At 41.8% G+C, this 12,814-nt stretch overlaps 1 protein-coding gene across 3 annotated transcripts in view; it reads right to left on the reverse strand.

Moving 5' to 3' along the window:
• The window catches only part of LOC123746142 (salivary peroxidase/catechol oxidase), an 83,300-nt gene that overhangs the window by 22,643 nt on the left and 47,843 nt on the right, over positions 1-12,814 (reverse strand). For all 3 annotated transcript variants that reach the window (XM_045727440.2, XM_045727439.2, XM_069314063.1), the window contains exons 7-11: positions 10,401-10,612; positions 10,094-10,270; positions 9,742-9,929; positions 3,031-3,223; positions 1,148-1,345 (exon numbers count right to left, since the gene is read on the reverse strand). In XM_045727440.2, the coding sequence (XP_045583396.2) occupies positions 1,148-1,345; positions 3,031-3,223; positions 9,742-9,929; positions 10,094-10,270; positions 10,401-10,612 (968 nt within the window). The remainder of the gene's footprint in view (positions 1-1,147; positions 1,346-3,030; positions 3,224-9,741; positions 9,930-10,093; positions 10,271-10,400; positions 10,613-12,814) is intronic.

Below are 12,814 nucleotides of genomic sequence, written 5' to 3' on the forward strand. Positions count from 1 at the left end.
CGCTCTTGTCCCATCTCCCGTAAAGGTATTCCTTATTCCGACTTTTACCCAGTTATTCATTTCTCTATCCTTACCCACTGACATGATTGTTGGTCTTCTGTTAAGAAACAAACTGTTAACAAACTGTATACTCTTAAGAGTAGTGTGTCCTTATGGCCTTCCTCCTACCACTGTAACCGGCGATGGGAAACGGCTCTGGCGTGATAGCGTATTGGCCATACACGCTTAACTCACGGTCACTTAAAGGAGCGCCGCCCTGCTCCTCATTGTCCAGATTACACTGTCCCTCTTACGGTCGTGCATATCCTTGTTGAATGTCCTGACTTTCAGGACGAGTGTGTGTCTGGCTTTCCGACCGTCCCTCGTGGTCGCTTGTCCCTCGATAGAATTCTTGGTGAATCGGACACTTTTTATATTGTTCATCTTATGCGTTCCTGTTCTCGTATTGGCATCCTTGGTGATATTTAGCGCCCTCTGATTATTCCGCACGTTTGATGGTGCTACATAGCCTTCCCGGTTTGGTGCCTTCTATTGATAATTACTTACTTTCTTCCTGGGAGGCAGCAAGATGCATAAGTCAGCTAATGGAAAGAAGAAGAGCTGTAGTCGTGTTAGGTATTAAGGAACAAGAAAGTTCTAGGCAGGAAGAGTGGAGGACTAAGGACAAAGCTGCAGTGTCAGGGATCCTGAAAGAGAATCAAATGGAAGGGGCTGAGGAATGCACGGAGAAGGTTTTCCGGATTGGCCAGTACAACAAAGATAAAAACTGATTGAGCATGGTTATATTCATGGGTGACATGGGTGTATGTCACCAGACTAGTCCCAGAAGTGAGAGGTATGAGCTACGAGGAAAGGATACAGGAGCAAGTGGAAACTTAGTACCCAAATGAGCCACAGAGACATTAGAAATATATATTTTCAGTGTCAGACTAGTTAACAAATAAAATGCATTAGGCAGTGATGTGGTGGAGGCTGACTCCATATACAGTTTCAAATGTAGATTTGATAGAGCCCAATAGGCTGCAGAATCTTTATACAAATTGATTGACAGTTGAGAGGTGAGAGACGGGACCAAAGAGTCAAAGTTCAACCCCCACAAGCACAACTAGGTGTGTACAACTAGGCGAGTACAGCTACAACCACTCACCCAAGACAATGGGAAGAAACTCGTTGTAGGTAATGTGCTGGATGATGGCAGCGACGATCCTGCGGGTCTCCTGGAAGACGGCCTCGTCCGACCACTGGGGGTTGAGGGCCTGGAGCTCCCTCGCCACGCGGTTGTGTTCCCTCAAGAACAGAATTTGTATAGCAGTGATGTGAGGGTGTTGGTTCGCTCGTGAGTCACCTGAATTGATGCAGAGATACTGTATTATATAATGAACAGCTTGTTTTATAATACTCATAATTCAAATTGTAAAGTAATGTTGTAGTATTTGCAGCTTATTATCAGATAATATGATCAAGGACAACTCATACGCACTGTTGATTGCAACAGTTACCTATTGGAAGTTCTTCACTAATGAAGAGAGATCTTAACATCTTATGGTTGATGACCAAGACACTTGCTTCTTAAACTAACTTGGTTCTGTTATTGTGTGTTGTTGCTAATGAATAATTTACTTGTTGTTAATGCTAACTTGGCACTGTTATTGTTTAAGGGCTTCATTTCCTTCCCATTGTGTGACTAAAGCCATGTTCTAATTAACACACTAATTGTGATTATTGTTGGGCAACAACCTTAAACTTGTTCACTGATGAAGTCAAAGCTCTTGGGCTGAGCTCAGACTGCTGACACCGGTGTCTGGATCGACCCTGTGCTACCTGGTGTCTGGATCGACCCTGTGCTACCTGGTGTCTGGATCAACCAAAGCACCAAAAAAAAAAAAAACAATTATATGGACTAGGCCAGCCCACTTCTACCGATTTAGTGTCATCATGGACGCCGATCTCCTTTTAATGAGAGTAATAGGGCCAAACCCAATCCTTTCATGTTTGTCACATACCCCTCATTAGTTACCCTGCAAATTTGGGTAAGACTAGTCCCAAGTGTTTGGCTGGCAATCTAAGACAAATAGGCAGCCATTTTGTCTTGTAAATATAGATAGAAAAGATAAACATCACAAACTGCTCATCAAGAGATAAACAGTGCTAACTCTATATACAAATATAAAAAGTTTATTCTGTAATTAAGAATAGCATTGTCAGTATTGAATTTCTAGCCTTGTAATAATCATTTCTTCCCATGGAAAGTTGGATAAGGCTAGCCCCGAGCATCTGGTCTCCACATTTGGAGACCAGATGAAATACTTTATATACTTTACCATGAAATCCTGCAACAACAAATCAATAATATATTCATTGAAGTAATGCAAAATGACAACACTAAGGAGGACACTATTTGCCCTACCATACAGTATTGAAAGCCTCCGATACTGCATCACTAAGGACAGTCTTTAACTACAGTGCAAATGGAAAACCAAATAGTGTCTTGTTAAAATGACTACAAATTGGCCCAAACCTAACCCAAAGGCTGTATGTAATGCTATTGAAATTCCGCAAATGAGTTTATGCACATATGGCTGAAATCAGTAAGGCATTCCTTCTGACCTCCAAGTGGAGGATACAAACTATATTAAATCCTTTGGATAAAGAATCCTAGGATCTCAACAACTAGTTAGTTACATATAGATTTCCATCGGTATTGTTGCAGCAACTTCTTTACCATTTCTTCTTCAAGCCATTTTAGATATGCATTTAAAAAAATCAAGAAGCTCCTATAAAGCCGAAATTAATGGCAATCTTTATGTTGACAGTTTCTTTATAAATCATTTATAAGAAAATGAAATAAAATAAATTTCCTCCCACAAGTATTTCCCTCCAAACTGTTCTCTCAACATCGTTGTCAGCATTTTCTCTCTCTTCAGCATTGTCAGCACTGTTTTCACTACACCGTTGTCAACACTGTTCTCACTACAACTCACACCACCTCAACACTAACACGATGTCATTACACCAACAAAATCAACGTACCTGCCAGGTAGCAAAGGGCGCCACGCTCCTCTGCCCGACAAACGATCGAGGTGTTCTGGTTGGGGTTAATGGGCAGGAGGTTGTTCCCGGAGGTTAGAAGGAGACCGTTCCTGAACGATCTGATGGCCCGCTGCTGGTTGGGGGTGGACCCATACACATTGGAGGCATCTATCCAATGTGTTATCTGGTTCAGCTATTTGGGATAGATATTTCAGATCAGTGCCAAAATATTCATTGTACCTATTACCATAAAAAAGATCATGTCAGTTTAGAAACGTTTCATCGAAGGGTGCTATTAACTAAGTGAATTTTACAAATATGAAAATATACTGTAATTAGTGTTCTCTGCAGTGAGGGAGGAAATTATCGGTTGGAAAGCCACAGAAAGCCCCAAGAGGCTATGTAACATCGGTGTATGCCTAAGTGTCTCGAGAGGCAGTACTGGGGATCGAGTATCAATCCGCAGGCCACTCCAGGTGTGGATACTGTGGAAAACAATAGGGGACAGTCTTGGTCAGCATGTCTCGGCAGCTGAGCAGCCCTGGATTAAACAACTTCCGAGTCCCATCACTTCTACATGGAAGGAGAGGACCAGTGATCAATGAGGGAGATCGATGGAAGTCTGGGAGATATTCACTGTACTCCCATATACTCGACTAGAAGAGGAGTGCCAGTGGTAACCTTCAGGGTAGATCAGCTATCAGCTGTTACATAGAAGAATACTGTGAGAAAACTTCCCACTCTTATTTACTTTATAAACTAACTAAATGTGCAGCAAGAAATTAAATATTTTTACTGTATTAAATCATAGAAATTAATTTAAAATAAAAGTTTCTTCTAAAAGGGTGACGTAATCAATTCTCTCATCATCGCAAGAGAAAACGAAATGTCACATCAGCAATTGAGCGTCGTAGTTCTTTATCAATCTCCTTGTAATATTCAAACATTCAATCTGAGGACTGAATCCACTATAAAACAAAATAAATAATTATTCATATTCATAATAAATCCAATTACAAATTAATACACGCTCTTTTCAAAAATTCCTGTGTCTCGTGAAATGAAAAAGAGAACAGGATGAAGGAGAGACGCCATTCAAATGTTATGGACACCTTCCGCGAGTCTCGTTGTCCACGGCAACAATTCTCACATTTTAGGATATTCTGCAGCTATTATCCACAGCTACCTCGCTAAATTATTGGGACGTGTCGTGTATCCAGTATAACACAATCTAAGAATAATATGGTCATGTTTATATAGTTAGTGTTTTACTTGTTATGAAGCAGGACAACAAATCCAGAACGGGTAAGCGTCCATCATAATTTAAAATGATGGAACAAAAACCAGGCACCAGGGACAAAAACCCTGTGAAGGCATACATCTATCTTTTCACTTGTGCCACAACTCTGGGAGTTAACCTAGAGGTGACTCCTGACATGAGTGTAGAATCATTCATCCAGGCCTTCCGCAGGTTTGCTGCATGCAGATCTTGCCCCAAGTTGATGATCTCAGACAACGGGTGCATCTTGGTGGCTGGTGAATCTTGCTTGAGGAACGTCTGGGATAATCCAGTTGTTCACACTGCCCTGAACCAAAGGCAGTGCTACTAGAAATTTATACCACACAGAGCACCTCGACACGGGGGCTTCTACGAGGGGATGGTGGGGACGGTGAAACGCTCTCTAAGGGGAAACCCTGCACTGCCACAAATTCGATCTCCAATAGCTCCAAACCGTTGTAACGGAAATTGAGTATCGAGTCAATAACGACCTCTGACGATATCTCTCAACATGAGCCACTAAGTCCATCTCATGTGATGTATGGAGGACCTCTCATCCCTATTGCATCCCTCACTGATAAGGAACCTAGTAATCTTTCATTCAACGAGGATCGCGACAAAGTTCAGAGTTATAAACACCTGTCCAAAGTAATCAGTCAGTGGCACGAAGTTTGGACTAAGAATATTTAACTGCTCTTCATGAGTATCACTATGGGGCAAACGACCCTTATAATAGAATTAAATTAAACCCTGGTGATGTGGTACTGGTGGGGCGCGACGGTCCACGCTCAGAGTGGCTGCAAGGTTGCATTGTTTCTGTTAACACAGACAGCTTGATTGTCTTGAGGATAGTGAAAGTGAAGTGCAAAAGCACCAATAGCCTCAATACACTAGAAAAACTAATACCATTGGAGTTAGCGTGAGATGAAAATCGACCAGAGACCTCCACAACCTGCAACTCCAGTATGGAACATCCGTCCTGTATGAACTACTGCATGGAAGTGCAAACTGAAACTAAACCCATATTTTAATAATTCTGACAAGGAGTAATGAAGTGCTCGGCCAGTACTGAACAGTGAACTCCGACCCGTGTTTCTCCCCCCAAAATTATGTGGGAAAACTTCCCACACTTATTTACTTAATATTAACAAACTAAATGTGCAGCAAGAAATTTTATTTCTGTTGCTGTATTAAATCATAGAAATTATGATTTCTTGATTTAATTTTTGATTTTAAAGTAAAAGTTCCCTCTAAAAGGGGGGATGTAATAAATTCTCTCAATATCACGAAAGAAAACGAAATCTTTTTATTTGTAAAACAAAGTAAATACAGCATAAAATGTACCGAAGCATAAAAACCCGAGCATAATCTCTATACCACACAGGAATAAAAACCATAATACAGAAATGCAACATAGAACATACACAGTAACATCTCACAGAAAAACACAGAATAACAAGAACACAAAATAACAATAACACAGATACCATGGTGCACAGAACAATATAACATAAAAGTGAAAACAACAGAACAATAAAAAATCTAAACAAATACAAAAATACAAGAAGTACACAAATCAAGCACAAGTACTATGCATATTTATCCGGGAACTCTTGCGCCGAAAAGCGCAAGCAGTAAGCCTCCCAAATCAACATTTCGTCATCGGGCACCAGTCGACCAGGAGACACACAAGGCCGAGGCATCAAATCCAGCACCATATAAATAAACCCCTTTGCCCGCAGCACCCAAATGGTAGAAAAGCACCATAGGATCGGACGCACCTGGTCATCCAAAGTGAGTTCCAACGACTGCGACCCCATAGACCACCTCCTCGGAGGCTGTGACCACAGAGAGTGGGTTCCACTCTAGGGTGTTTTGCACTGGGCTTCTCACTGGACTTCTTACTGGGCTTCTCACTGGCGTTCGCACTGGGAGGACCCACAGACGACGCAGGTGCGCCAGGGCCCCCGCCTTCCTCAGCACCATGACGAGGTCCCGATCATCAGGGGCAACCTCCCACTGTGGGAAGCCAACAGCAGGAGCCGCAGGGGGCGACACCAGAGGTAGCATAGAGCTCCCCAACAACACTGTGAGACGCCGGAGCACCATACTCCCCCACTTTCACCCAAGACACACCGTGAAGGGGAGACACACTGGGGACCACCTTGAGCGCTTGGAGACAGGCTGCCGTTCGTCCGAGCTATCACCTCCAAAATCCTACATCACAACAGAACTATCCAACTGGCATGCCTTCAAAACACGGCTCCGGACAACTGCAACTTCCACAGCTGGGGGCACCAGACCACACACCACAGGAGACAGCCCCTCACAGACATCCAGAGTGACAGGAGACACCATATCCAGGGACGGAACAGGCAGGGGCAGCCAAGATGGGGCAGCTTGGGGCGTCTGGGGAAAGGGCCGCTCAGGCGGGAAAGCCGACGGCGGGGGCAGGGCTGCCTTAACCCCCCCCCCCCACCGTCAACACCTACACCACCACCCACAACCGCACCCAGGCAAGCCGCAGGATCCAACACCAGGACATCAGCCGGCAGAAAAGCAACACACATACCAGCACTTGGAGACAGGGTCGGGGCAGACAATGGGGAAAAAGCCTCCTACCGGAAGAGGTTAATAGGAGCGACCCGGCACTCCTTACACCCGGCAGTCTGGTGGCCCGGTAGGCCACACCTGAAACGTCCGAGGCTGGCCTGCGTGAAACACACGAATAGGGAACCCCAACAGCATGATGGAGGACGGTATAGGATCCCTGAGGCCCATGGCGAGAGTGCGGGTCCCACACGGGACCCCCTTCCATCTCCTGGTGGGTAAAGCGTTCATCATCATACAAAGGACCCGCCCAAAACGGGAAAAGTACCTACGTAGAAGGTCCTCAGGAAACTCGAAGGGCGTCCCATGCACCGCCACATACGTCGTCGTATGACAATGATCGGAGAGGATCACTGACCCACTATCACCAGGAAGAGTGAAAGACCGCCCATCATAGCACGCGACGAGATCCCGGTAAATCTCAGAGGAGCCAAACTTTACAATCGCCCGCCTCCAAGCAAGCAACTGCACACCACACACAGCCTCCACAGGAACATGTAACATGTCGAGTAACACCACCTCCACCGCCTCGTAGGAAGCATTCCCGAAAACTCTAGGTCAATCGAGTCCTGCCTGACGACAAGGGCACAGGCACCCCCCCCCATTCTGCAGACCGTCACGACCCCAGGGGCCCCTCAGGAAAAACACGGCATGCAAGCCACGTCAGCAGCTACACCCAGACTTACACACCACGCCGAGTTGACAACAACTGTAAGGGCCGGACGAAACAACCGTACCCCACGGCAGCCCAGAGTGCACTCCTGGAATAATGTGTCGTAACTCTTTATCTCTCTCTCCTTATACTATTCAAGCGTTTAGTCTGAGGACTGAATCCACTATAAGACAAAACAATAAATTATCCATAAATTGTATTAAATCTAATTATATGTTAATACACGCTCCTTCCTAAAATTTCTGTATCTTGTGAAATGAAAACGAGAGCAGGGCGAAGAAGAGACGCCACTTAAATGTTACGGACACCTCCCATGAGTCTCAATGTCCAATGAGACAATTCTCGTATTTTGGGATATTCCACAGCTATTCCCCATAATAACCTCGCTATATTATTGGGAAGTGCTGTATATCTAGTATAACACACTCTTAGTATAATATGGTCATGTAGTATATAGTTGCTGTTTAACAGGTTATGTAGCAGTACAACGAACCTGGAACAGGTAGGAGTCCATCATAATTAAAAATATATTCCGTGTGATATCTACTCTAATGATGTTGGTTTGCATTTGCTATAATGTAACATCCTAGTAGGTTGAATTCGGAACTGAACGAGATATTAGCAGCATCAAGTAAACTAGTACATCAAGCCACACAAGATGACGCTGTAAGCCTCACTGACGACGAGAGACCGGGCCCATGCAAATCGTACGTGTCTAGTGCCTGTTGACCAGGACCACATTCTACTAAGACCACTAAGCTGTTCCATTCTTAAATAATCCAAATAAAATTGAATCTATAGTTTAATCATTTATATAAATATTCTACTAACTGATTAACTCTAGTTTAGTAGAACAAAATAATAAACTCCCCAATGTTGTGTGGGATTATTTGGGAGAATTCATTTAAATACAGTCCACTACTTTCCATAAAATAATTAAAGAAATTAAGTTAAATTTATAGTTAAAACGGAATATTGAATTAATTTAAATAAAATATTAAAAAAAAATACCAGTGGGGACCTTCAGGAAAAGTCAGTCATCAACCGTTATGTCGAACAGGAGAGCGAAGAGATCAACTGATGTTTTATAGAGGAAGAATAGAGGGAGGACTTCTTAAGGAACCAAGTAGACAACCTGGCGAGCCATCTTCGCTCCTCAACAAGCTGCTAAGACTAAAGCAGACATTCATTGGTAATGAAAATGGCAGAACAAATTCCCTCCACCATTCTCTTGTTTGATTGAATGTTGATATAAATTGTGCTATGAATGCGGGGGGATTTTCTTGAGGCGAGAGAGCATATTAAGACATTTAAGATTATGTGTAAATTTGGTGGTTCACTAGTATTTGCTTCATCAAAAATAATTGTGTTATTTCATAGGAGATCAAGACAACTGCTATATGAGTGAGATTAAAGTAACATTTTAATTGCTGGAGAATACTGTGTAGAGTAAAAGCCAAATGAAGTCTTGCAATATTTGTTGAACGGTGTTGCCAAACTGTCATCGAATTCCACAGCAGAGTGTTGCAACATATTGACAGTTATTCTATTATTTGGCTATAAGCCAGTGTACCATTATTTTCAGTAAATGTATATATACTTCTACACATTGAGTTTTGATTTATTCCCATCTTCACCCTCTATATTCTTTGCCTGAGGCTGTGTTTGTACTGGCTTGTGCTGAGACTATTCACCACTGCGTTAATATAAATTATCTGACGGTAAGTGAATTAATAGCCAGATTGGTGAGCTTATGCTACAGACTTTTGTGGTCGGTTAATTGGCAACAAGGAGCCCGCGTCAGTGCCCGGTTCGTGAAGAAATTGGAGACCTGGGAGCTACCAGTGTTACCTCACTCCTTACGGGGCACAAGGCTGAGTGAGGGACTCTCTCCATAAGTGACTGAGGTATCCCCCTTAAGTGGACAGTGGCACGGTAGAAGGGAGAAAATCCCACACACAACAGTAAGTAATCTGGCCATGAATTCACGAATCTACTTTAGCGTCTGTCACACAATTTTTTGTTTCCGTTACATAAATGGTCTAATATTGAAGAGAGCTGAGAGTTATTGCTTCAGGACAACACAAACCCAAGAGTTGATCAAAGAGACTGTAGCGAGAGGTAACGATCCATGAGACACACCACCCACCTGCTGAGCGTAGCCGAAGTTACAGGCGGGGCCGGGACCGACAGCCAACATACTCCTGATGAAGTTCATGCACCTGCTGCCTCGAGGGCCGTAGAACGGGTCGCCTGTGGTGTCGATGGGGAAACACCGAGGATGAAGAGTGGGTGCCATTGTTCCATTTGGACAACACTGAATACCCATTCCATTTTCTGAAATTGTCGACCAGCATATTTAGTTTCAAAGTAAGCAAATTAATAGGGATGACTCGTCGTTTAACAGTATTACAATGTACGTAATGTTAGCATCTAATATGACAGTGTATATTGCATTTCCTTGAGCACTGCAACAATTAATATCTGGATATTTATCTTACCCATTGTAGGGAAAGGTACATGAGCAAAATCGTGGTCGAGGAACTGTCCCCACTGCATTAATGTTAAGGTGTGAGCCTCATCTGGCCGATTAACATCTACAAAAACGTTGCTGCTAATTTGACGAACGTTGGGGAGAGGCGAGCCGTCGACTGCTCTGGTGCGAGGCGCGTAAACACCTGCAGAGAACAACGTTAACAATGAACAGACTGAACACAACTGAAGAAAACATGACATATTCCTATCAATGTTTCTCATTGACCTAAATATCGCCAGTAAGAAGGACAGCAAATATCTAACACCACTGACCATCGTCGTAAGTTGGTGGTAAGATCCTCTGAGTGGGAGTGTTGCTCATGCCCCAGGTTGGGTTCGCCAGGTTGTTGCACGAGCCATCAGCAGTACGGTACTTGCTGTTGGGGGTGCAGGTCGGGTTCTGTGGGCACAAGTCTCTCATATCTGTGTTGCTCACAGCCAAGTTCCTCAGACCAAAGCCTGCCTGTCGCGGTGTTAAGTCAAAGCTGGGAAGACAGCAACAATTAGTGGTCACAGTCATGTACCCTCATATGTATAATGTCATATCTGGCGGTTATCGACAGATACGACGCCAATAGAAGTCTAGACATCGGCTAAGCACTACATATAAAACGCCAACCAACAATTAATTCTGTTTTACATTCTAGCAGTTAGATTGTACCATGTTTAAGACCAAGACGAAGCATCCAGCAGACTGCTCCAGCCACCACAAGAACAGAGGCAGTAAGGAGGCTGACGAGAGGCGTAGTGGACCAGGCTATACCTTCCCCTTACTCTGAATTACATTCACCTTTACTCTGCCTCTAAAAATGTTGACCGGATCAACAAAACGCAGCAAGCCGTAATAAAATTGTAAAATGAATCTCTGAAATTATTTTTCAACTTCCTTCTCAATTAAAGAACATAAGAAATATAAAAAAAAATATTCGTCGTAGATAATGTAGAATTAATGTGCTCATTCTTTGTCATCTTTAGTATCATATATCTACAAGAAAAGTGCTAACCAAATATTATAATAATATTTTAACAGTCCTCTATTCATATTTAAGCTTAAAAGTGTTTATATATATATATATATATATATATATATATATATATATATATATATATATATATAATGTCGTATCTTGTAACCAGAATGCACTTCTCTGCCAAGTATGCAAGGTTCGATATGCCTAATAGGCCGAGTGATTTTCTTTATTTTCAACAAATTGGTTACAATTGTTATATCTGAATTATTATTATTATATTACATTTAGAACATAAATTATTGACTTAGTTATGTTAGTTTAGGTTAGGTTAAGGTAGGTTAGGTTAGGTTAGGTTAAGGTAGGTTAGGTTAGGTTAGGTTAAGGTAGGTTAGGTTAGGTAAGCTTGGTTAGGATCGGTCATATATCTACATTAGTTTTAACTCAAATTTAACAAAATACTCATGCATAATGAAATGGATAGCTTTATCATTTAACAAGAACAAATTTAGAAAAATATATATATATTAAAGAAAACTTGGCTAATTAGGCAAATCGGGCCTTGCATAATAGCCTGAGTACTGCTTTCTGGCTACTAGGTACGACATTATATATATATATATATATATAATATATATATATATATATATATATATATATATATATATATATATATATATATATATATATATATATATATATATATATATATATATATTAGTATATTTTGGTAGCAGTCTTTCTTGTAAATATATGTTGTTGAATATGACCGAAAAGGTAAGATTAATAATTCTAGCACGAATTTTCTTAATATTTCTTATGTTTCTCTTCACTGTCGGTGGTAATAAAAATATCAATTCTCCAAAATTCATTTTTAATTGTCTGACACCTGAACGCATTTCGTAATGCTTATTACATTTTCAAAGACTTAATTTACACACAGATTCATCGAACTTATACTCATTTTGGGTGAGGTGATATGGTACAAAGTTTTGGATGAGGTGAACAAACTTATGACAAACATAAGACAGAACATGGAACAATGGGTATAAATTGGCTATGAGAACTGCAGAAGGCCTATTGACCCATACTTTCTCTTGTTGCTTCCATACAGGTTTAGGGTCTTGAAGTGGGTAGAATATAGTTTTGCATTAATTGGCTGTTGATTGCTGGTGTTGACTTTTTGATGTGTAGTGCCTCGTTGATGTCAAGCCGCCTGCTATCACTGTATCTATCGATGATTTCTGTGTTGTTTGTTAAGATTTCTCTGGTGATGGTCTGGTTTGTGAGAAGAGATTATGTGTTCCGTTATGGAGCCCTGTTGCTTATGCATTGTGAATCGCCTGGAAAGAGACGTTGTTGTCTTGCCTATATACTGAGTTCTTTGGGACTTACAGTCCCCAAGAGGGCATTTAAAGGCATAGACGACGTTGATCTCCATTAAAGCGTTTCTGCTTGGTATCTGGAGAGTTTTTCCATGAGTAGATTGGCCTTTTTTTGGTTTTATAATAAATTGTGAATTGTATTTTCTGATTTTTGTCTGTAGGGATAACGTTCCTATCAACAATATCTTTCAGGACCCTTTCCTCTGTTTTATGAGCCGTCGAAAAGAAGTTCCCGTAAAATAGTCTAATAGGGGGTACAAGTGTTGTGTTGGTTGACTCTTCAGAGGTTGCATGAACAGTCAACACCTTTTTTGCGTTTCACCTTTCTATTTTA

The sequence above is a fragment of the Procambarus clarkii genome, chromosome 78 (genome assembly GCF_040958095.1).
Source record: "Procambarus clarkii isolate CNS0578487 chromosome 78, FALCON_Pclarkii_2.0, whole genome shotgun sequence".
Taxonomy (NCBI): domain Eukaryota; kingdom Metazoa; phylum Arthropoda; class Malacostraca; order Decapoda; family Cambaridae; genus Procambarus; species Procambarus clarkii.